This window comes from Olea europaea, chromosome 14 (genome assembly GCF_002742605.1).
Source record: "Olea europaea var. sylvestris chromosome 14, O_europaea_v1, whole genome shotgun sequence".
Lineage (NCBI taxonomy): Eukaryota > Viridiplantae > Streptophyta > Magnoliopsida > Lamiales > Oleaceae > Olea > Olea europaea.
In genome coordinates, this window is record NC_036250.1 from 16,695,594 (window position 1) to 16,722,755 (window position 27,162).

General features: G+C 31.7%; 1 protein-coding gene across 1 annotated transcript; it reads right to left on the bottom strand.

Moving 5' to 3' along the window:
- Positions 1-20,308: 20,308 nt before the first annotated feature.
- On the bottom strand, positions 20,309-27,093 carry LOC111409338. Its single transcript, XM_023039387.1, has 8 exons — positions 26,734-27,093; positions 25,303-25,737; positions 25,023-25,194; positions 24,318-24,615; positions 23,529-23,601; positions 22,248-22,338; positions 20,961-21,040; positions 20,309-20,811 (listed from the first exon to the last, which is right to left on the bottom strand). The coding sequence occupies exons 1-8, from the start codon at positions 26,815-26,817 to the stop codon at positions 20,476-20,478; spliced, it is 1,569 nt and encodes a 522-aa protein (XP_022895155.1). The 5' UTR covers positions 26,818-27,093; the 3' UTR covers positions 20,309-20,475.
- Between the last annotated feature and the right edge of the window lie 69 nt (positions 27,094-27,162).

Consider the following 27,162-nt stretch of genomic DNA (forward strand, 5'->3'; position numbering starts at 1 on the left):
CCTTTCTCTACCAACAACCAATCCACACGGCTCCAAACCACAACCAAATTGATTCACCTTGGTTGCTATACAATCTTATCCACGTAGGACAAGAAGGGATGATGATTTATCGCCACAAAGGTTAGGAGAAGACACCACAAAGGTATACTATGAAAGAACCACCAATTGCACACATTATACCAGCGTTCTGGACACTTCTGGACACCTTTTTTCTCACACAAAAGGGGGCAGCCGGGATTCACTAGTTTCTTCTCTCAAAATCATTCAATCATCATCTCAAAGAGGCTAGGGTTATATTCATATATATACTCTAGGGTTAGGCTTTAAGTTGGGCCATTAAAGGGGTAAACGGACCAAGATTCAAGCCATCCATAAGGAATACAATTGGGCCGGGTGTAGCTCATGGACTTGGTTGTTGGACTTATTTCATTCATCAGCCTATGCCTATGAAATAATATTAACCCACGTTAACATCATAGCCCGGGATTTATTGAGTATCAAAAACCCAACAAATCTCCACCTTGATGCCCAATAAATCTGCAAGCAATCAAAACACACAGTTAACACTTGCATAATCAAGGTAGCCAATAAAATTGGATCACAGACCTTACCTCATGTTTCCAACTTGAAACACATACCATACCTGCTCCATGTACTCACTGGGGCTAAGGTCAAAAAATACTCAAATAGAAGCAAATACTTAACAGTAAACAATCAAGAGCAAATACACATGCGATGACGATATACTATAGGATAACACACACAGATCTTTTTAGAAACACGTTCACATAGAACCATAAATTAACACCAAGTCAATCAAACCATGGTCAACCACATATGCAACACACGCATAAATGACCCTAAGAAAAGATCTCACCACACTTATCCTATCCTATTCCGTGTTGCTCACACCTCGAGAACACATATCTCCTCTCATCGCCCACCACGCTCACTATACAGATCACTCAACTCATGTCTAACTGGTGAGTAACAATAGATCCTAAGTCCACGGGATAATCCTTTATCTCCACATCACTTCTCCCAACCTACGTGGATAATGGGTCTCCACCTAACAGAAGTGATAGAAGTGTCTCTCTTACACTCCACCTGATCAGGGTCTCTTTCCAGATAAAGGATCCTAGACATTTGATCACATCTCCACTCGTGATCCAAATGTCACACTCTACATCCCTCGGTACAAACCACCATGTACCCTTAGACATCTATACTCCACCTCACCAAAAGACACACAACACACTGCTAATGCATCCTAACCCACTATGCATGCAAGCAATTACACCAAGTAATCCTAATGCCTCAAATTCATGCAAATGCACATATCAAACACATTGAAATGTAGCAGATAATCATGCAACAAAATTTAGACAATCACACACATTCAGAAAGGATCACACACAAATGCATATGCAGTGACTAGGTTTACACTCAATAAACCTCACTGGGGTCATAACTCGACCCCTCAACCAAATTCGTCTCACCTCTCATCTTTCCCTTCAACTTATCTTTCTTCTTGGGACAGTCCTTAATAAAGTGTCCAGACTTACCACAACTGTAACACCTTTTACCACTAGACTTGTCTCGTCCCTTGCCCTTCTTCTTACTACCCTCATCACTCGAGTCACTACTCGAATCACTACCGTCTTGAGTTCTACCCAAATTCATTTGCTTAAACTTCATCCTACTCCTCATCATATGTAACTCGCCACTCCTCTTATCCTCTTTTTCAGCCTTAATCTCCATCTCCTTACTCCTAAGTGAGTCTATGACAATCTCGGGTGTTAAGGTATCCCTACCATACTTAATTGCATTCTTAACTTCCCTATATGAATCAGACATGGAATTAAGCAAGATAATAGCATTATACGTTTCAGATACCTCTTTATCACAGTTAACGATGTCTTGAACTAATTTGTTAAAGACATCCAGATTATCATCAAGATCCTTTGAAGGATCCATTTTAAAGCTGAAAAATCGTTCAAGCAAGTACAGTTTATTAGGAGTTGACTTAAACAAATATAAGTCCTCCAACTTTTTCCAAAGTTGTTTTGTAGAATCCAGTTTTCCTACTTTTCTCAAAACAGTATCAGATAGGTGTAAAATAATTGAAGTGTATGCAAGTTCATCATACTCTTCTTTTTGTACTTCTGTTAAATTTGCAGAAAATTTGCCATCTATGACCTTTGAAACTTTTTGTTGGACCAAAATACCCTTCATCTTTTGTTGCCAAATTGAAAAATCCCCTTTCCCGTTAAAAATTCCAACTTCAAAGCGTAAAGACATTTTTAAAAAACTAGAACAACCAAAAGCACAGATAGGTCACGCAAAGTTATCCTACGGCCGCAATATACACCGTTCTAGATTCCCAGGGTTTCGTAAGATTCACGATCTTAGTTCAAGGGAATGTTCGAACGGGTCAAGTCCAGGTGTTCTAACAGGAAAATCAATGCAACACGAAGGTATGTAAACAAAAGTTCGAATTTCCACGCAACAAGCCTCACACAGTGACTATATGACAGGTAAAGCACAAAATCAACTACCAACTTGCAATCAAAACTCAACACTTCACAAACAGAGCAAATAATTCCTAAATTTTCTAGCACAAGCAATGGTTGCCAAGCAATGACAACCCCCAATCCTAACGATCACCCCACACGATGATCTGCTAATGCTGAAATTTAAAAATAAGTTAAGCCAATATACCAGAGCGGACTATCCGAGTCCGTAAATTATGAGAGTTGCGAATTTATCACTTTAGGACCACCACTATTCGTCCTAAAGTCTCTGGAAACTGCAGCAATCAAAAAATCACGATCGAGTCCCGAACGCTCGAAGAACAACGCTGTCCAGATTCTTCTGCGTACCCTGAAACAGAAAACTTTCAACACGAAAAATGTTAGAAATAATATAAGGAACAAACTGCCTGAAGAGACCGTCTCCAAATTCAGCCTCACGCGCCCTCACGCGTGGCCTCTCTTCTCTACGCGTGGGATTCACGCGTCTCCACACGCGCCGCCGTCTCCGGACACGCGCCGGCCTGAAGGGTTCACCTCCTCCTGCACGTCACGCCAGTGGTCTCCGTTTCCCCAAACTCGTTCTGGATTGGTCAGAAAACACCAAAACAGAGACTGATTTTTAACAATTTTTCGATCTGATTTCTGCCACGTTTCTGCCGATTTTTTGGACAATTTCTGGTAGATTTCTCGAGCCAAAACCTTCACCTTGAAGCTCTGATACCAATTGTTGCAGAAGCTCTCTCAAAAGGATCTTCAAACGGTGGTTTTCCAGGCTCAGTCCAACGTACTTTTCTCTACCAACAACCAATCCACACGGCTCCAAACCACAACCAAATTGATTCACCTTGGTTGCTATACAATCTTACCCACGTAGGACAAGAAGGGATGATGATTTATCGCCACAAAGGCTAGGAGAAGACACCACAAAGGTATACTATGAAAGAACCACCAATTGCACACATTATACCAGCGTTCTGGACACTTCTGGACACCCTTTTTCTCACACAAAAGGGGCAGCCGGGATTCACTAGTTTCTTCTCTCAAAATCACTCAATCATCATCTCAAAGAGGCTAGGGTTATATTCATATATATACTCTAGGGTTAGACTTTAAGTTGGGCCATTAAAGGGGTAAACGGACCAAGATTCAAGCCATCCATAAGGAATACAATTGGGTCGGGTGTAGCTCATGTACTTGATTGTTGGACTTATTTCATTCATCAGCCTATGCCTATGAAATAATATTAACCCACGTTAACATCATAGCTCGGGATTTATTGGGTATCAAAAACCCAACACTCTTCATATGTTCTTCTAATCAGGTAATTATAGAAACTCTTTTCCATTTTTGTAGGGACCAGCTCAAGCTCGAAACTTAAAAAAGAGTGTCATCTTCACTGGACGTTGCTTCTATGTGCATTAAATTCAATTTCTATCTTCACAATTTGAGCATTGTGATTTTTTTTTTTTTAATCATTCTTTGTATTCTTGTTCCGTTGAAAGGAAGGAAGCTTTTCCCTCGTTTGTGTGTTCTGTTAATTTGTGTTGGAATAATATCACATGTTTTGTTAGACTATTTGTGTGTTTTGTTAATTTGTGTTGGAATAAGATCACATGTTTTGTTAAACTACTTGTACAATTTTTCATTATATAATATCTTCACCTGAATACGTGCTTAACTAAAAATTATATATGTTTTATTTCTCAATTTAGCTTTTGAGAATTCTGCATTTTTGGCTTCAGAGGTAGTGATCACACTTTCTCATTTTGTTGAGAGTGGTTAAAGTGATCTTCGACTATCGTATACATTTCCTTGGCGTTATGATCTATCATATAATAGTTTTGATTCTTTATTTTCCAATCCACTTTCTTCCTTGTTCAATGGGTACATATGAATATTTTAGTATAGAGCACAAATATGAATAGTCAAATTTTTGCTAGCTTAGAAAGATTAGTGTAATCTCCATTAATTTCTTCCTTGGGAAAAAATTTTGCTACCAAAAACTTTTCAATTGAATCTTACTAGAATATTATCCTGATTCAATTTTACTAATTATTATGTATAAGACTTAGGTGAAAGCTTGCTGAACTTTTAGAATAATTTAGCTTTTTATTATTTTTTGAAATGCTAACATTCCCTTAAAAATATCAATGCACGGGCAAAAGACTAGTTTCTTAAAAAATCAAGTGTTAGTTATATAAATATATTACAACATTCTTAAAATATACTATCAAATAATATACGTTTAATAAGTGAGTTTTGAATGAAAGTTAATTACCATCTTCAACAGATTTCAACAATACACAAATTTGGAGACAGAAAATCAAGTCATTAATAATCTCTCATGTTCTAAATGAAGCTTTCGGATTTGAAATCAGGTTGTAATTCTTGAAGGAAGTCATAATTTCCAAAAATACATATTTTAGGTTGCATTCGAAGGGATATGAAGCCACAAAACTTTATAAATCACAATCACGCGTGGTATGTCACAATCATACAACGTAATGACAAATTTTGTAGGAAATGATAATTTCAGAGACAAATGTCTTAGGCCTCATTCTTAAATTGGTATGCATACTTGAAACTATAGGTATTCATAGTAATGTGATTGGGAGTAACAGTCAACAACATATTGATCACAAATCATACAATGTATTAGGTTACACTCACAATCCGCACAAAATGATTGAAAAATATTATGCTTGATGCCTGTGATGGGAACAATTGTTTTCAAATGATTTTTTTATTCTTTACTTCAACAATAGATGTAAAAAGAAAGCCCGAGAAGTCTGCTTCAATATAAGATTAAAGTTAGGGACTGGGTGGGCTTGCATACGATGCATAAACTATGGCCAATTATTTTGAAGAAAACTGTGGGTGAGAAGGAAATAATTATATTGGAGATATTACGTTGGGAATTTGCGGTAATTTTTCATCTATTTTGGATAATCACGCCATGGTGGCTAGGAATTCTATTTCTTTCTTTCTTTTTTTCTAGATTTTCGAGAAGGTTAGTATGGAAATAACTCATTACTTTTTTTAAGAAGTAATAAGATGAGAGAGAATAATTACAATTATTTTATGAAAAGAGAAAAAAAGAGAAGAAAACAGAGAACTGTCAATAGACTTGTGTGTATTTTATTAAAAATCAGAGCCCTATATTTGTAGGTAAGAATCAGGGATACAATAATAATAATTTCTAAAACTGCATGAGTAAAGTTGTCATTCACTAACAAATCCCAATAAATTTACCATTGACAACACTTCCCATTGAATGACATATTACAAAATACCTGTCTCGTTAAAACTTTATTTGATAAAAACTAATAGGACAAAAAATCAAACGAAGGAAAAAAGAGTAAATTCAATTTTACTAATTATTATGTATAAGACTTAGGTGAAAGCTTGCTGAACTTTTAGAATAATTTAGCTTTTTATTATTTTTTGAAATGCTAACATTCCCTTAAAAATATCAATGCACGGGCAAAAGACTAGTTTCTTAAAAAATCAAGTGTTAGTTATATAAATATATTACAACATTCTTAAAATATACTATCAAATAATATACGTTTAATAAGTGAGTTTTGAATGAAAGTTAATTACCATCTTCAACAGATTTCAACAATACACAAATTTGGAGACAGAAAATCAAGTCATTAATAATCTCTCATGTTCTAAATGAAGCTTTCGGATTTGAAATCAGGTTGTAATTCTTGAAGGAAGTCATAATTTCCAAAAATACATATTTTAGGTTGCATTCGAAGGGATATGAAGCCACAAAACTTTATAAATCACAATCACGCGTGGTATGTCACAATCATACAACGTAATGACAAATTTTGTAGGAAATGATAATTTCAGAGACAAATGTCTTAGGCCTCATTCTTAAATTGGTATGCATACTTGAAACTATAGGTATTCATAGTAATGTGATTGGGAGTAACAGTCAACAACATATTGATCACAAATCATACAATGTATTAGGTTACACTCACAATCCGCACAAAATGATTGAAAAATATTATGCTTGATTCCTGTGATGGGAACAATTGTTTTCAAATGATTTTTTGATTCTTTACTTCCACAATAGATGTAAAAAGAAAGCCCGAGAAGTCTGCTTCAATATAAGATTAAAGTTAGGGACTGGGTGGGCTTGCATACGATGCATAAACTATGGCCAATTATTTTGAAGAAAACTGTGGGTGAGAAGGAAATAATTATATTGGAGATATTACGTTGGGAATTTGCGGTAATTTTTCATCTATTTTGGATAATCACGCCATGGTGGCTAGGAATTCTATTTCTTTCTTTCTTTTTTTCTAGATTTTCGAGAAGGTTAGTATGGAAATAACTCATTACTTTTTTTAAGAAGTAATAAGATGAGAGAGAATAATTACAATTATTTTATGAAAAGAGAAAAAAAGAGAAGAAAACAGAGAACTGTCAATAGACTTGTGTGTATTTTATTAAAAATCAGAGCCCTATATTTGTAGGTAAGAATCAGGGATACAATAATAATAATTTCTAAAACTGCATGAGTAAAGTTGTCATTCACTAACAAATCCCAATAAATTTACCATTGACAACACTTCCCATTGAATGACATATTACAAAATACCTGTCTCGTTAAAACTTTATTTGATAAAAACTAATAGGACAAAAAATCAAACGAAGGAAAAAAGAGTACAGTTATTTTATAGTATTAAAGATAAATACTGTCTCATTAAAACATTGCTAGGAAAATACAGTGGGATAAAACCTATGAGAAGGAAAAAGAGTGCAGCTACTCCCCCTAATGTTGATCACTGAAAATCTTTGAGTTGACACATTCCAATCTCATGAACTAATTTTTTGAATGTAGATGTTGACAATGCATTTGTGAATAAATAAGTTATATTGTTACTTGAGCGAATTTGTTGGATATCGATGTTACCATTCTTTTAAAGCTCATGTGTATGGAAGAATTTTGAAGAAATATACTTCGTCCTGGCACCTTTGATATAACCTCCTCTGAGTTGTACAATACAAACTGCATTGTTTTCATGCAAAATTGTTGGATTATCTTTTGTTTAAGTTAACCCTCATAATGCATGGTTATGATAGGTCATGTTTCTCTACCATACACATTCTCGGGTTGCTTCATGAATTGCAATAATTTCAGAATGATTTGAGAATGTAGCTGTCAGGGATTGCCTCATAGATCTCCATGATATAGCTGTTCCTCTACATGTAAACACATATCATTTTTGTGATTTAGCTTTACGTAGGTCACATAGTTAACTTGCATCTGCATATCCATTAAAGTAGATCCCGATTTTTGAGAATAAAATAATCTCAAATCAATAGTGCTCTTTAGGTAATGAAAAATATATTTAACACCATTCAAATATCTTTGAATTGGTTTAGAGTTATATCTTGTAAGGAGATTTATAGAAAAGGCTATGTCGGGTCAAGTGCAGTTTGTAAGATAAGTTAATACTCCAATTGCACTAAAATATGATACTTTGGGATCAAGAACCTTTTCTCCATCTTCAAATGGATGGAATTGATCTTTTTTTTCACATCAAGTGATCAAATAACTATAAGTGATGATAATGGATGTGTATTATCCATATACAAATGTTTTAAAACTTTTTCTGTATATATAAATCGATGAACAAATAATCCTTCTGAAAAATGTATAATCTGCAACTCGAGACAGAATTTTGTTTTTTCCAAATTCTTAATCTTAAATTCATTTGTCAAATAATCTATAGTTTTGTTGAAGTCTTCATCAGTTTCTATTAACCTTAAATCATCGACTATAATCGCAAATCCAATATTTATTTTCTTTATGAAAATACATAGGCGGACATCGTCATTTTTTATAACCTTCATTCAACAAATATTCAATAAGGCAATTAATCGCAAGTATCCAAATTATTTAAATCCATAAAATGATCTTTACAATTTAATTAAAAATATGATTTTCAGGCATGCATCATTTGAGTTATGCTTTAAGCATAGTAAATCTTTCAGAGATAACATTAATAGTCATTCCAAATGAGTAGACCATCAGGTATTTCAATTTTCATGTGTCATCAAGATAACATGATATAGACTCATGGTTTCATCCACAACGATCTTTGGAAAATTCACTATATTGAGAGTCGTGCATTACATATTACGACTTCATTTTTCTCATTTCCTTTTCGCATGGTATATACCTTTAAATTTTCGGACTACAGATCCAAAAACTTCATGTTTTCTAGTAAATTCAATTTAGGATTGTGTCCCTCTTATTTGGCCAAACATTACTTCGATCGATATATTTCGACGCATTTATTTCGATTCCTCGCAATTCATATATAACGCAGTACATCGTGTATAAATTTTTTTTGACAACGTTTTCTTTTCTTGTTCGATTCTATTACATTTTTCATGTTGACATAACTTATTTAGATATCTCAATTTTCAACATATCAGGTACCTAAACCTCTTTTAATGTTTTATGATTTGTTATGTCTAAATACTCATAAAAAATATATATCTCCTTACTAACACCATCTTTGTTAATTGCTCAATTTCTTTTGAATTTTTTTTATATTAGAATCAAATATCATCACGCTTCAGACGTGTTATAGATATATCAAATATAATGCTATCAAATTATCCTCTTGGGACATCAATTCTTGTTGGAGCATTAAAAGCTAGTGTATGAAGTATTGTTGATCTCTTTGATCAGTAAATGTATCCAAATATATTATATTTCGAACTTCTGGTTTGAATTATGTTCTATAAAGATTTAAATATTGATGCATTTATTCATTATTTCCAACTTCTAAATTCTTCCTCTTAATGCTGAGAGAATTGTCCAATAAAAATGACAATCATTTTTTCAGTATTATAAAATATCGTCCATTTTAGATAATAGTTCAAACTACGTACTTATTTTCAGCATTCATTATTTTCCATCTCAGTACATTGTGGTGTTCAATTTTTACATATACAGCACTATCAAAATAATTAGTTGAAAAATTTAAGATCTGACTATAAGCTAATTATAATAGGGAGAATTATGATTTTGGCATGATGCATAATAGAATTCCTTAAATAAAAATGGGAAATACTTTGTTCTCAATTAAATTAATTGGAGGTGTTTAACAGACAACTGTGTTAAACCATTTATCGACATCCCAACTTTTAACAAACAACAGTGTTAAACCATTTATCGACATTCAAACCAACACTTATTAAAATGTTAAGATTTATCTCCACTCGTATTAACAAGACAAGGTCTTGATTATATAATCTGAAAATTATGCTCATATCTTGAGTAATAATTTTGCAAACTTCAGGTTACGAATATCATGCAATCATCTAGTATTTGTATCAAATCTATTTGATACAAATAATATTTAGATGATCAATGTGGATAATGATGGGGCCCATTTATCATCCTAATTAATTTTCTGAAATATAAGAAATCCAGTCCATATTTTAACTAGTGATGGTTAATGAAAATTTTTCATGAAAGAGAACAAACATCATATAAGATTCCCTTGGATTAACAAATTTTCTGGTTCTTCATTGAATATCCATTTGATTTTTTTTTATTTCACATTATTATTGATCCAGTGATGGTCCAACTGGTCATGCTAAATAATAAAATTAAATTAAACTTCTGGTTCAATATAAGATAAAATTCAATTATTTAATTTTCAAGAATATGATTAAATATTATATAATTATATATCATTCAAGTAGTCAAATTAATTAATGTTTTTATGATATTAGTTATATATTTTTCCTTTCATAAATAAACATGAAATCAAAATGATATATTTTTCTAAACATGTGCTACTTCGAAAGAACGTTGTATTTTATTGTTGCTCATTGAAAAGCAATATGTCAATATTCTTTTGGAATTTTGAAAATTATAATTCAAACTTTTAGGGAGTAATCAAATAATATTATAATAAATTATATAATAATTTACTCTTCAGGAGTAAAAATATAATTTATTTTAGATTGTATGTAACTATACTTTTTGAAAGCAAGTAAGATCTCAATAGAATATTAATGAAAATTATAATGTATTATTTTGATATCACAATATATTTTACTATTACTTCTTCAAGAATAATAGATCAATATTCTTCTGAAATTTGAAAAATTTTAATTTAATGCTCTTCAGGAACAATAACGTATTATTGTTTACAATAATAATTATGTAAGGATTTACTATTTAGGAGTAAAAAAACATAATTTATGTTAGATCTGATATCATTATTCTCTTCAAGAATAATAAAATCTAACTAAAATATCAATATCTAAATATGTATATAGAAGAATGGATACGTAAATAAATGGAGTAATTTAATTCGTAACCTATCAATATTCTTCAAGAATTTTGAAATTATAATATCATATTCTTTTGAAACAATTAATATTCTTTTTTAAAATATTAATAACGTTGTGTTTCTTCAGAAACATTAATACAATTTTTTTTAATATTAAGTTGTGCTTTCTCTAAGAACACAATGAGATATATAATTTTCAAGAGTATGAATATAATATTTTTTGGAATATTGCTATTAACGGTTCGTTCTACCTTTTGAGCTAAACAACATAATATTAAAATTTGTGCTCTATATGAGTGACAATAAAATAATCTTTTGGAGTGTGTGTGTGTGTGTGTGTGTGTGTGTATATAAAAGAGTGGAAGTGAAAATGGAACAAATGTTTGAAAATGAAGAAAATTTTATTGATATATGAAAATTAAAATACAAATATTGAAATGAACTTTGAATTACACGATTGAAGATAAATATTGAAAAATAAAGACAGTGATTTATCTCCCGTTAAATCAACTCTCTTGAGAGTTATACTGAATAAACTCTAATGAAAGATGCACTCAATAAACTCTGAGGAGATCTTGAACATTTACTCTGCTTTTATACTTAAAATCTTGAACTCTAGTCTTGAAAAATGAATCTTAAATAATTGCACATTTTGACAAAATGCACCGTCGACTTGAAAAATTTGAAAAGCAGTCATCAGACTTTCCTTTGATTGACAACCATTGTCTTCTCTTTTGCAAAAGTAGGCAACAACTTTAGTCATGACTTTTGACTAAAATTCTTTGATTGATAATCTCCTTTTGAATTTGTTTGCTCGTCACTTTTGAATCTTGAAACATTTGCTTTACTTTTGTCTTAAAACTCAAGCAAATTATTGAGATTGAATAATTCTTCATCAGCATAATCAAGATTGGGTCCTTGAAAAGGTTCTTCATTACGTTGATAAATATCATTAAAATAATCTTGAGACATTGATATTTCATCATCAAATATTTGCTTGATCAAAAGAACTTGAGTTTGAGTCCATTTTTCTTCATCAGTAAAAAGGACGTAGTCTTCATCATAAAACATTAATTGTAATCTTGAATTATCAATATTTGTTCCAAACTTTTTCTTTGCAGCAAGAATGGATTTTGATCTAATTTTTGTAAGAATTTTTCTTACATCATTTTTGAGTATGATATCTTGGTCGTCAAGACAATAAGCTTTTGAAGAGATATTTGAATCTGGCATTGGCAGATTATTTGATGAAGTACTCCAGATAGTAATAACTTGTTTAGCTGAAAAATACTCTTCAGTAAAAAGAGTATCATTGAATTTGACTTCTTCGGCAATTCATTTACGAAGAATGGTTGAAAATTCAATTTTGAGCGTTTTGACTTTGAATTCAAAGAGATTATTAATAACTCTTTTGAGAGAGCTATTAAAAAGAGAAATATCTGTTTTTGAATCAATATATATTGAGGAAATAAATTTTCATTCAATCATTTGACGAATTTCTTCATTAACGACGTTAATGATTGAAGTACCTTTGAGGGTAAAATGAAGTTTGTGATAACTTTCACAAGTTGCAAAGCAACTAAAATTAAAGTTATCAAAAATTCTAAAAATAATTTGTTTGAATTTTTTAGCACAAGTAGGGTCTCTATTGATAATATTTTGATAAATGTCATCAGAAAGTTTTAAGACTTCCTTCATAAGATTTCTTCTATTCATTTTCAATAGGAATATATTTTGAGAAGAAGGTTCTTTTGAAATATTTTGAGAAATAAGTCTTTTATTTATCTGAGAATTTTTCTGAAAGTTTTTGATTATTTTATTACTACTGTCAAAAATTTCAGTAGTATTTTTGAGACATCTAATACTATCCTTATTACTTCTTTGATAGTAAGTAATAAGTATATCATCAAGATTATCTTTTTGAAAAGTCTTGTATGAGTTTTAAACTCATAGAATTTTGATTCAATTCCTGAATAGGAATTTGATTGAGAAGATTTACCTTTATTCAAAGAATTTGATTCTTTGATCGAGAAATATCTGTGTCTTGAGAAATTTTTGTCTTCAAAGAATTTTGAAGAAGATCCAAAATAATTTTTAGTATTCATCTCTCTTTCCATAATATTCTTTGTAGGAGATAAGTCTTCCAGGATAGTTCAAAGTTTTTCAAATAAATAGTACCATAAAATAGGATAAAAACAAAATATGTTGTCTTTTGAAATTTTGGGAAAGTCGAAAAATAATTGACTTGACATATTTGGAATCTGTTTTAACACCCCCACCAAAGCCTAAATCAGAGGCATCAGTTTCGACAATTATTGAAGCAGTAGGACCAAGAATTAATAAGCATGAAATATTTTTAACAACTTTTTTGATTTTTTGGACAGCTAATGTGCACTCTCGAGACCATGGGTTTGGGCTCTTTTGTAGTCTTTTGAATAGAGGAGCACAAATCAACATTATCTCTTTAATAAAGTCGCCAATATAATTTACGCAACCAAGGAATCTTTAAAGAGAAGATTTGTCTAAAATTTCATCAGAAAATTTTTCAGTGAAATCTAAACTTCTCCGAATTAGAATAATTGAACAATTTTGATTATTATGACCTAAAAATCTTATCTTTATTTGACATAAAACAATATTTTTAGCATAAATTGCTAAAACATTTTTCTTGATAACATATATGAATGTATTGTATGCCCGAAATGTTGTTCTATGCTTTCAGAAAATATAAGAACATTATCAATGTAAACAATGACAAAATTTGAAAAATGATTGAAGATATCATTCATAATTTTTTGAAATTTAGAATGAGCATTTTTTAGACCAAAAGGCATAACATTCCATTCGTAGTGACCGAAATGAACATTGAATGCAGTTTTGTACTTATCTTCTTCTTTAATTTAAATCTACCAGAAACCTGACTTCATATCAAATTTTGAGAAGATAACCGCTTTGAATAATCTATTCAAAAGATCTTTCTTTTGAAGAAGTGGATATCGAATCCATTGAAGAGCATTATTGAGAGGCTTGTAATCGATAACAAAATGGGGAGCCCCACATTCAATTTCAGTCGAATTATTGACATAGAATGCTGAGCAACTCCAATGAGATTTGCTCGGACGAATTAAACCTTTGTCAAATAAATCATTGATTTCCTTGATACAAAAGTCTAACAATTCTTTGCTCATTTGAATAGGACGAGATTTTGTAGGAATATTTGATTCATGAAAATCAAAATTGTATAGAAGAGATACCACATGCTTCTTACAATCCCAAAAAGCATTTGGAATAGTAGAAAAAATCTCTTTTTCCATTTGTTTTTGTAGATTTTAATTTTTTTCTTGAATTGAAGGATTTTGCAATTGTTCTTCAATTCTTTGAAATTTAACTTCTTCTTTGAGAAATCGAATATGATTTTTCTTGAAATTAATATTATTGACAATTTTTGAAATTGATGCTTCTTTTTAAGAATTAATATCTTTATAAGAAGGAGGATTTATTAATTTGAAACAAATTTTTTGATCAAATATTTTTGTAGTTAAACCTTTTGAAATAGCTTGAAAAGGATAAATTTAGACAATAAAAGGAGTACAAAGAATTATTTCTTGGTCTAAATCTTTTACAAGATAAAAAATATTTTTGAAACAAATATTGAAATTACAAACATGAGCTTTTGAAAGTTTATATTGAATGTTGAGTTTCTTACCACTAGCATCGTAAAGACGCTCAATAGTTTTTTCAAAATATTTTGTAAGTATCAATCCTTCACGAATACAATTTTGATCAGCTCCAGAATCAATAAAAATTCTAGAAGTAAATTTGAATTCTTTGTTGACTACAATAGTCAAATTGCAGTACCATTTTTGAAGTTGAACACGGTTAATAACATTAATCATTTCTTCTTCAGATTGAATATTTGAATGAATGAGAGGATTTGATTCTTCACCAGAAGAACTGGAAGAGGATGAATAAGAAGGAGTCTTTGACTTTAACTTCTTATCTTGAGTTTTGAGAAGAGAAGTTTCCATTCTAACATCTTTCATTTGACGTTCAGTAATAGAAATTTGAGACTTCGTGGAATTGACTTCTGATTATAAATCAGAACTAGAAGATTTGAACTTTCAAAACGATTTAAAACCTTTTGCATATTGAAAGGTTCAGCCTTTGAATTTGAAGGAAGAAGGGAATTAAACTTATTTTTGAGCTGTGGATCATCAATTTGATAAACAATCTCTTTAACAAGTTCTTCTTGTTTAGTAAGAACATTTATAGTTTTACAATCACAAAATTTTTTACTTTGACTTGAAGATGATTGAGATTTTGAACTAGATTCAGCATCTGAATTTTCTTGGTGTTGATAAACATGTTCCAACTCTGAGTTTGACTCATTATCAGAACTGGAATTTGAATCAATAAGATTGAGAAGTTGAACCTTAATATCTTCATTAATTTGAAGATTATTAATCTTGCCTTTGAGAGAACACTTATTAGAGTAATGCCCAGATTTTTGACATTTCCAACAAGTAACATTGTTTTTTCTTGAAAATCTTTTCTTTTGGAATAATTTTTTGAATAAGAAGGGTTTTGAAAATATTTTTCTTTTGAATAAACTTTCATTTTTGAAAATTCTTTTCTTTTTGTTTTTGAAGGAGGAGTAATTTTTTCAAATCCATATTGTTCACAGAATGATTCAAGTTCTTTGCGACTGTCTAATCTTTCTGTTTGCAATTTGGATTTAAGCTTGAGTTCATCATAGAGAACTAATCCTTCTCTGTTAATGAAACAAATCAATTCTCCGTATGAAAGATCATCATATGGAATACTTTTTGAATATTCTTTTTTGATAGAATTTTTGACTCTTTCAGAAAATAATTTTGGAAGTCCGTATAAAAATCTTTCTTTCCAATAAGCTTGATTACAGTCTTTTCGCAAAAATACACGTGTTAAAAACATGTCTTTATACACGCGAAAATCTTGTAAACTTGAACAATTTAGAATTAACAAAATACTTGAAACTTTTTCTAGAACATCTGTTGGAGATCCAATAAAATATTTGACAATACAATAAATCAATGTATTGAAACTATCACTTGTACCATTAGGTTTGAGAGATTGAGCAATTTGATTTTTCTTTTGTTTAGAAATATAGTTAAACCACAAATTATTTAATTGGCCAGCAAAACCTTGAACAATATTGCCAGTTGACTCAACTGAAGAAATTCCTTCTTGAATGTAAGCGTTATAATAAGCACCCATTCTTTCAAAAATTTCGAAGGTTTGATATTCAGTTAAACCATCTATATTTCAGATAATTATACCTGAACCAAAAAATGTTGTAGGCATTTTAGCCTTTTGTTCGGTAAGTAAATCTGGTGAAGTATTTTTTGGATAATAAGGAGGAACTTTTGAAAAATTGAACTTTTCTATTTTGAAGTTTATTGAATTGAGGAACTTCATCATCAATAAATTGAGATTCAATATCATCAATAGTATTGATGTTATTTGAAGTAGAAGGTGTTGATATTTTTTTATAACTGAGTAGCAAGTTCTGTAAAAACATTAATATCAGTTTTGAGACCATTTTTTGGTTTAGCTTCATGCCTGTTAATTAAAACTGGCTCAATAGGCTTAATACCTTTTGAAGAGGATGATGTCTCAGGTTTAGAATTTATTTCAATTCTATTAAGTTGAGAACAAAGAGATTGAAGAACTACATTAGTGTAGTTATTTTGAGCTTGAATATTTTTGATATCTTTAACAACTTGAGATTCATCAGGTCATTCTTCAGATACCTTTTTGAAAGGAGAAGCAAGAATTTCTGTATTTCCAAGTGGAACTACAATCTCTTGCAAAGGAGGATGAGAAGATTGAATATTCTCACCAGAAGGAGTTTTCCAAGTCTTTTGTGGAATATTTGAAGTTTGAATAGAATTTTTCTTCTTTGATTTTGAAGAAATCTTTGAAAAAGTAGATTTTTCATTGAAAACTTTGAAATAAGCCCATTCATAAAAACTTAAATCTTCAGGGAATTCTTCAAATTCTTCCCAATAAGATGCTCGTTCTTCTTTTGAAAAACTTTGACGAAATATTTTTCGAAAACTTTTAATATCAGAAGTTTGATCAGTTTTAAATTCATTTCTTCTGTCAATCCTAGAGAAATAACATTTGTTTGATGATCAAGTCATTCATTTTGAGTAGAAAACATGTCAGAAAAAGTTGGAGAAGCATGTTGTTTTGATTCTTCTTCATTTTCTGTATCTTTTTCAGAATATAGAGGTTTTGGAATATTTGGAGTAAAATCAACACTTAAAAGAGAAGATGTTGAAAATCTTGAATATTGATAAGAAGATCTAGGTTTTTCTTCAAATCTCTAAAACCTAGAGGAATATCTTTTGAAAGTCATTTTGATGTTTCCATTTGGAAAAGTAGGAATTTGATTTGAAATTGTTTGAATAGGAGTAGGAATAGGATTTTGAACATTTTCAAAATTTCATTCTAGTCCACGACTTTGAAGATTTCAAGGAATTCTCTTTGGAATCATGTAGTTTGAATGAAAAGGATTACATTCAACCAAAAGACTTTCATCTTTAGGAGATGAACGTAAGGCACCAATATTGAATTGAGTATTCATGAGCTTGTAATATATCCTGTATATTACAGCAAAAGCATTTGAACGACCATCGAAATCGAGATTTTTGATTTGAATATGGAGATTTAGAGCACTAAGAATAGCTCCATCATTGAGATTAATTGAAAATTTTGGATAACAATTTAAATAAATTGGACCACTTTATAGATTTGACTATAGAACAGATAATAATGAATTTTCAAATTTGAGAAGTCTCTTATCTAGAAGAGTCAAGAAAATTGGAATGTCTAACCCAAGTTTAAACAAAGGTTTGACAGTAATTTGAACTAATCCAACAGGAAGATACTTGAATTTCTTGTGGGATTCAATTGATTCTTTTGAAAATAGATTGATATGAGCATTTTGATTTTTAATTGATAATATTTGTTCAAAAATTTTGATAACATAATTTTGAGTAAAATCAAACTTTCCAATTTCATAAATAGAATTCTAGTCTACCTTTGGAATTGTCCAGTTATGCAATCTTTGTTCTATTTGAGCAATTTGATGTTCATGACTATTGAAATCATTTGATGTAGATGATGCACATGACTGATCAATTTCTTCTTCATTTTGAAAAACATTTGAAATATTTTCAGATCTATTTCTAGACCTCTGAAATCAATTTGAAAAAGAGGACATAATTAAATTCAATGAAATTATAACAATTTACCACAATAAAAATAGTTAAATAAGATAGACTGATTCTTACTAAGCCTACAAACGGGACCACCTCAACAAGCCTTCCCCGGCTAACAATGGGCTGACCAACGTCTATTCAGTAGACATCCTGGAATCAAATCAGGTTCTCTTATTTGAACAATGCCTAGGTGATAAACTACTACAATCTTAACGCGGGTTGTGTTTCTTCGAAAATATGAACACCATATCCATTTAAAATAAATATAATTTAAATTATGCTTTTTCAAGAGCATTGAATTAATATTATATTATGGAATATTAAAATTCTAATATCATGCTCTTCATGAGTAAATAATATTTTCTTGGAATATTAATTATAATGTTTGTACTACTTTAGAAATAATAAAATATTTGTAATAGATAAATTTACAAATAATATTCTTTGTGCTACTTTAGGAACATCAATAAATTAAAAACGAATTCAATAATGGATAATTTATTGCTAAACATAAAAAAAATGACGATGAGTCATTAAATTGCACTCCAAAGTGATTACGATAATAATTTAAAAGCACATGTGAAATATTGACGACAAATGTTGTTGATTCCAATCAATTGCAGCAATAATGGATGAATCAGTGCTCAGATTAAAGCCCAAAGCCACAAGGTAATACCACACAAATTGAACCAAGAATCTCCTATCGAAAACACGAAGGAAACCGCCTCAGGGTCTTAAAGAAAATAGCCAAAATCGGACAGCACAAAGAGGCCGCAAGCAGGAGGAGTAAAATCGAGCATATCTACAGCAATTTCCAGGTACAAATGTTGACAACAGTCACCGACAAGGGGGAAAATGAGGCTGGTCACATGAAGAACCTAAGGTAGCCACGTGTTTGGGAGACTGCCAATGATATTGAGACACAGGCCACATTAGAATAAATTTCATTCTTCTGTGAAGCAAGGTGGCGTGTTTATATTAATAAAGACCTCAAATTGGTTAGAGATTTTGAGAATAAAAAGAGGAATAAATTTTGCTAATTCAATTGACCAGAATTTTGTGAAAAGAGAGAAAAAGAGAAGAAAATAGAGAACGATCAATAGACTTGTGTTTATTTTATTAAGAACCTGAACACTATATTTATAGGTAAAAATCAGGGATACAATGGTAATAATTTCTAGGGTTGTTGCGGTAAAATTGTCATTCACTAACAAACCTTAATAAACTTACCATTTACAACAAATTATTATTTATTAATCACAATTTAAGTTACATTATTCTCTTATTTAAATATATAAATTTATAATTTTAGAAAATATAATATTAATTTATGACATGATTTTTTTCCATAAATTCTTTTTGGGTAAATTCCAGTTGAGATTCCCAACCTTTTATCTGTGACATCTAGGTCGCCAACTTAAGTAAAAATTGCTCAATTCATTCACAACTCATCAAAAAATATTATTTAAATGTTTGTTCGGAAGAGATTATTTAAAGTGAAAATGATTTTTATTTTTTGAAAAATTATTGGTTAAGAAGTAGGGGGGGAAAAAAAACCTACGGATCAATGTGCAGAATTTTTTTATTGGAGAATGCAAATAATTTTAAAAAATAATTTTCAAATAAACTATCACGTGACACTTACTGTGTGATGTCTCTTAAAAGGGAAAACCCAAAGGACCGAACTACTTAACAATAATGGGTGACATCGGAGTTGACACAACACACACATATGGGAGGTTGGGATTATTTTATTCAGGCAGGACCCACATTGGCATATGAGGGCGCGATCATTCATTGTGTCAACCATAGTGTTCATTTGGCATTTTCCAAACCCAAACTACTTTCTCTTTTTATTTATTTATTTATTTTTATTTTTATGGCTCCGCTGTAAATCTCATTACCCTGCATTGTATCAGAGCTTATTGTCTAGGTTTGAACAATTTTAATTCATCCGGTTTACAATTCATCAGGATCATCGAAAATAGTACAAGCTTAGATGATCCATATTCGTAGATCACCGCAAATATTCCTCTTACGACAAGAACACAGTTTGATTTTAACCACATAGAAGGTACAAACAGAATACGGGAAAAAAAAAAAAAAAAGGAACAATGGGATAACTTGCCTCCAGATATAGTAGTAAACTTCTGTTAAAACGTAATTAGGTAAACTATATAATAGTATTTAGGCTTTAAACAGGAATAATTTCCACTTTTTATGTAGAAGTACGAGTAAGATAAATCCCAAAATTTGAAGCCATATTAAACCCTTCAAACTTCATGAAAGCTATTACAATGCAAAATACCTAAAAGTTTATCAATATTTGGTTCATACACTCTGCATCAGAGTTTCCAGCTGCCTAGTGTTTTCAGCTGATCCAACAGAAACATTATGTGCTGACAGATTTTGTTGCTCTTGATTGTTTTGACGTTGACTATGTTGTTGATGATTGTGGGGAGGCGGGTTCTGATGGTGGCGCCGGTGGTGTTGTTCTCTTTGCTGATGATGCAATTGCACACCGCCATTTATATTCTGCTGGGAAGCCTGTGGATGACGACTTGCTCTCCATCGCAAATACTCCACAAGAAGTGAATTAGTACTAATTGCAATTCCAAAACCCGTGAAAGAAGAAAGCAGCACGGATAGAATAGCATTTACGTTGAGCTGCACATTTTGAAGCACGATATCATGTTATGATTCCCAGTTCTGAATGTTAGATTAGATGGAATTAACAAAACAATATCCCGAAAGCCAAAAATGAAAATGCAAAACAGAAAGGACAGTTTACATAAAATGGAGGAAGGTTTACTTACCACGGAATAAAATATATGAGCGAATAGGATCACTATTGCAAACTGAAATGACGCATAAGCCCATATGTAACTCTTGCTCACTGCCAAGTGTGAACAATGAGACGAGTCATTCTAGTTCTTAATCCGAACATTGATCTTTAAAATAATAGAAAAAAAAAATGAAAGAGAAAAGACGAGATATATACTTGAGACCATAGCAAATAGAGTGTGATAATTTGACTTTGGGAAATACACTTGAGATATAAAGGGTGAATTTGACTTCGGGATCACCTGACTTGTATATTTTTATCTCCAAGAAATGAGAGATGCTTTTGCAGCTCTATCTTTGCATAACAAATTCAAACAATAAAGCAAGCCCCAGAAAGAATAAACTATTTTAGAGCACAATGCATCTGATTCAAAATTTTACTTGAGTACTGAATTTAAAATTGCTCTCACACGGGTTTAATCAATCATCAGAGTTCAGGCATAAATAATTTTTGTTGATAAGAAGTTATGTTGGTAATCCAAGACAAATTTGGCTAATAAACATGCACATGCACATGCACATGCACATTTGGATACAATAAACAATTTTGTTAACAAAATCAAATTCCGTCTGCATTTCTCTAATCAGCCTATCCTCTTAATTGCCAAAATAACAAAGTACTATTTTCACAGCCAGAATCAACATGATTTTCAGTGTAGGCAATTTCATCCTGACGTTCTTAAAAGTCTGTCTACATCAACCCTTTATTAATTTGAAGAAATAAAGGAAGCATTGAAAAGTTTCAGTCTCTCAGTAGATAAGCTACAATGGAGCGCAATTTTGTTGAGCAAACTCACTACTGATTTGTATATTTCTTCTACTTTGAGGAAAATGCATATTGCCTATCTATGCTCAAGGAAACCTGTTGATTATCCTTTCAGGGTCTGAATACGAAACTTACACCACATGTGTTCATATACCATACAAATTTCCTCCCCCGTTAATTATTATCTCATCAGATCCTCCCGCATTCATTATTATCTCTTCAGAATTTCATGCGCACAAGTTTTTCTATTACATATGCAATTGAGATTTTCCACAAGATCTATGGTTTCTTAATTCACTCTAGGTGATTCTCAATTTTCACATCATATGAATTCCAAATGCATGATCCTTTTTGGTATTCCATCAGATAGATTAAATAAAGAATTTAACATAAGAAAATATCTCATTTACAATAGGTATAAAGACATAAAAGAATGATAAATACAGTACTTATAGAATGAGTGCAGGAAACGAGAACAATCATTAAATCTTACCCATAGTAGAAGCTATCAAGGATGAAAGAAGACCCAAAACACAAGAGAAAGGCAGAGAGATGGCAAGAGCTCGAGGTCCCATGTCGGACACCTGTTTCAGTTCAGACCACTAAGGACAATGACAAGCACAAATCAAATTTAACAGCAAGAACATTTACTGAACATATGCATACACCACAATTGTAAGCCACAAAATTGTTTAGAAATGTGATAGACCCCCAATCAAGTATACCCATTCTAGTAGGATCAAGAACAATTGAGAAGAATGTGCAGCAACAAATTCTGTAATAGCAGGCTGGGGTGGGCAAGAAGTTAGAAAGGATCTATAAATAGAGAGACAACTGGTAGTGGTAGGCAGGTGAAATTTGAGAGTTGAAGAAGAGTAGTAGGGAGAATAGTTTCTTCCTGTTTGTAGCCCTCTTATCTGTAATCGTTTCGTTCCCCAAAATTCAATAAGAAGTTGTGTCACTTATTTCCCTGCTCTTCCACTGCAGCACATGATATGATTCATCAGTACAAGTTCCATCTATCTAGTTGATATCTATAGCCTATAATCTATGCTATGACAAATATTGCCTTCTTTTTCAATCCCCAATGACAATACACAATCTCCATTGCTTAGCATGCTCTCTCTACATTGAAATCTCCATGGTGTCTTTCAGTCCCTGCATTAGCCTGCCTTTCACTCTTGCTGTATTACGATTTGTGATGGTGTGCTTTAGCATGCATAGCCCTCGACACCGAGGCACTAAATACTATTGTTATCCGCATATATGTTACGTTCAAAAATTCTAATATGTCAATGCAAAATAGAAAGTTTCTAGAGATGACATCTAATGGGAAGTTGCATTTTATGTATTCATATTTAATAGTAGTATCTCATAAAACCTATGAAGATTGTCTCTTTTAGATTGGAGTGACAGTTGTTATCTGCCTACAAATTACATACAAAATTCTAATGTAATGTGAACTTGAGAGCATGAAAAAAGAAGGTTCAGAAAATGATATCCTACACTAGATGAAATCGAATGGGAAAATATTCTGTCTTAAGTTCATTTATTCACCATAATTAAAAGTAATGTCACGATCCAATGAAGATTTTATATTTCTCTTTCAACGTACGGAGGGATCAAAAGTATTTATATGGAGGCAAGAGAAGCAGTAAACTAGAAAAATGAGTTTCAGTAAGTGATCATTGAAATAGGTGACAAGCCAGATGCCCTGCGTACATAAACACACACATACACAAACAAACATGAAAAATGAAAGCTAAAAAATTACCAAAAGCTGTTCTAGAAAGCAGAAATAGGCAAGCACGCTGACCATTACAAGAACAGGAACATCTTGCCAGACCCTGCAATGAATGGAAAAAGAAAAATGTAAACATTGACTTTAATGTAGAGAAAGCATCAAACTATAGGTCATATTGTACTTGGGCTCTGTAAATTTCCACCATTAATGAATTAATCTAATAATAATTTTCTATTGGGAACATATTATAATTAAGAAATCAGAAAACGCAAATAAATATTAACAGCGCATTAACATGGGTGGGATTTAGATAAATCCACAAGCGAACACTTATGAAACTGCAACCTTCTTGATTTAATGAAAATCATAAAAGGACTTACTGATACACTTTAGAAAATATTTTTAAGGTCTTGTCTAGTGATTAATTCATAAACTGATGATTGGAATGAGTCCATGTTAGTTTAAGCTCATTAGTATAGTTTATGCAGTTAAATACATAATTTCTGAAAAAGGAGATCCGGTTGTGCTTTTGATGTCACAATAGTATTTGGTTGTAAACAAAGTTAGAATTTTCAAGGTTAAGCATGGTATTATTACAAACTACACTTTGAATTGACGTCTCAGATTCAGCAGTGTCAAAAGCAATCAGAGGTGTAAATCTCATAAGCATAAATTTCAGCACCACTTTTAAATCAAACGCAAGAATTATTAGCCAATTCTTTTTCGCTCATAGCAAAAACATTAGGAGATTGCTAAAATATTAATCAAGGAAGAAAGGCTAAAATTTACAAAACAAATGCATGTATTTGCTTAACTTGCCTGTATCGAGTTATTTCCCTCTGTTGTAGTACAGCTGCGGACCTTCTCACAACAGTTGGAGGATTTTGAATCTTCAACAATGTGACCGGAAGGTTACGGACATCCTGCTTACAAACATCACAGGTTTTGTTACCTTTGATGCTAAACCACTTCACGGCACACTCCTTGTGTGCAAGTGCAAGATCTCCTTTGCAACTGCACTCCATCTTGAGCGTTTCACCTCCTTCACCAAGCTCGACAAAACAAATTCTGCACACAGCTTCTTCTTCTGGAATGTCTTCACCAGAATCATCCTGGGCTGTGTATAGGTAACATATCATAAATAACCAATACAATAATTTGACAAAATAAAGAGAATAAACAAAATAGAAAGTGATATAAACAGATAGATCATACATTAGGAAGAGGTAGTTTCAGGTTAGAAATAGCTGAATAATTTATTTGATTCAAGATATGATCCAAGTCAAATTCACAATCTACGATTTATCAGAAGGCTAAGAACCACTAATAAACATAAACATCTACCAATGAGGCGATTGTTCCATGAAAAAGAACAAGGTAATAAAGGTCCTTTTGGAATTTATGCTTAGTGCTTTTCATTGCTAATATGTTTGACCACGTACATGAAATGTGATTCACAGCATATGGATATTAATGTTGGATTCAACATTCAAAAGAATCACAAATATATACAGATGTTGACACCTTCTGTTTCTGGGGATATATCTGGGGAGGCATCGTCATTTGTTGTAGACCGCTGGACTGCTGATATTACACGTATCAAACCTCCAGATGAATCTGTCTGCCTTAAACTTCTGGTTCTAACATTTACAGGAACTGAAAATGAGCGTGTCATATGCTTTCGAACTTCATGTTTCTGTTAGGAAACAAAGTTTAGTTAAAATGATTGAAAACACAACAGATGAGCAGAAAACAGAAGTACACTTTATGTAGCTAGTAACCAATTATAAGGAAATGGACTTACAGGTAGCTTAGAATGGCCATCCACATGATTTTCCTCCAAGGGCTTAGGTACAGCATTTGCCATTGGTGTCACGGGTAAAGAATGGGTTTTTGTTGATGAAGAGAATAAAAATTTGTTAAGAGAAAATGACCTTGAAGTTGAAGGCTTGTCCGATATTGGTGTATCCGGGATAATGAGCACTGTTTTCTCACCTTCCTGAGTTGGGTGTTTACCCCTGACACTCTTTTGGGGAAGTATATTTTTAACAGATGAAATCAATCTTGCAGAGTTTGGTCTAGGGGGCAGTCCGGCTTTGGTAGAAGTAGGACTTGGAATATCTATTTTTGCAAAATCATATAATGTACTCTCCAGAGACCGCACAGGTATTTCCAAAGATGAGAGGTTTGGCCGTCTTGTATTCTGCTGCATTAAGGTGGCTTCTTCTCTTTCTTCTTTCTAATAACATATATGTGCAAGGTCAAAATCCTTTTAACATTTGGATGCATCAATAATCTTGTATTCAATAAAATGGATTTCGAGACCAAAGTGATGAAAACCAACTTTATATATACATTGAATGACCAAATGAAATTGAACTAAAAATATTTTCATACTTTGATGCCATATTAACAGACCATCAAATCTAAAGCAAAATATGATAGACAGTACCATTATATTTTATTTTTATCTTCAAGAATTTACAACCAAGAATCAAATATAATCACTTATCACATTTAAGCCTGCTAGAAGAAAATCCATCTCTTTATGGTAGTTATTTGTGAAATAGAGCAATGGTACTAAATAACCTAAGCCACCACCATGAAAATACAGCAATGGTACTAAATAACCTAAATATTTCGTAATGATCTAAGTGATGATGCAAAAACTAAAAATAGGAATTATGGAAATTGTATATTTCCAGTGATGTTATTTGTTGCTGTTTCTCTTCCAATCTATTTTTAATTTCATCGATAGAGAAACAGACACTAAAGTAATTCCTGTCACTATTGACTCTTTCTAAGTAAAGCCTTTCTAAATAAAGAAAATCACTGTCTTTTTCATTGGATTAGTCAATAAATACTGAAACCCTTCTTAGCTGCTCCTCTCCTTTTCTCTGATCTCGCGGAGCAGCACATGGTGCACCAATCTCAATTAAAACTACAGCAAATACGTCAAATTCTGACCTCTTGGATACTTTTAAATTATTAATTATAGATTTTTCCTCAAAAGACATCAGATCGTGAGTGTATTTTGTAAATTCAATGGAAAATAAAATTATAAACTGCAAATGAAAACTAATTAAAAAAATGATCTGTTATTCGAGTCTTAGGATTATTATAAAAACACACAGATTTCCTGCCCAAAAATCCCACAAAAAAATCAATTACACACACCACCAATTACTTGCATATACAAGCTAATTACACCCAGAGAGTCAGTAGAGAGCTTCACCTGATTAAAATGGGGATGGGTTTTATTTCTATCATCTTCTTGAGCTGATTGATGCATTGTTTCAATACAAATATTGTCCTCCATTTCTATTTCTATTTTTTAGTGTTGATAAAGAACTACAGAAACCTTAAAATATCATTCAAATTGACATTGAAAACTGTGTCTGAACTTTGAATAGAAAGGAGTCAAATTCTGTTTGAGTGAAGCTGAATCAAAACAAAAAAGGTGGAAACTTGAGGGAGAAAATGATGGAAACGAAAAAAGCTCCTTTCTTTTCTTTAACTTAAATTATTGTATTGATACGTAATTATGAGTATTTAATTATTTAAACGGGGATCCTTCTTTGCTTTAACGCCGATGTTAATTAATAATTTAATTAAAAAGATACGATCCATTTTTGTTTATTTCACTGGAATTACAAGCCAACGT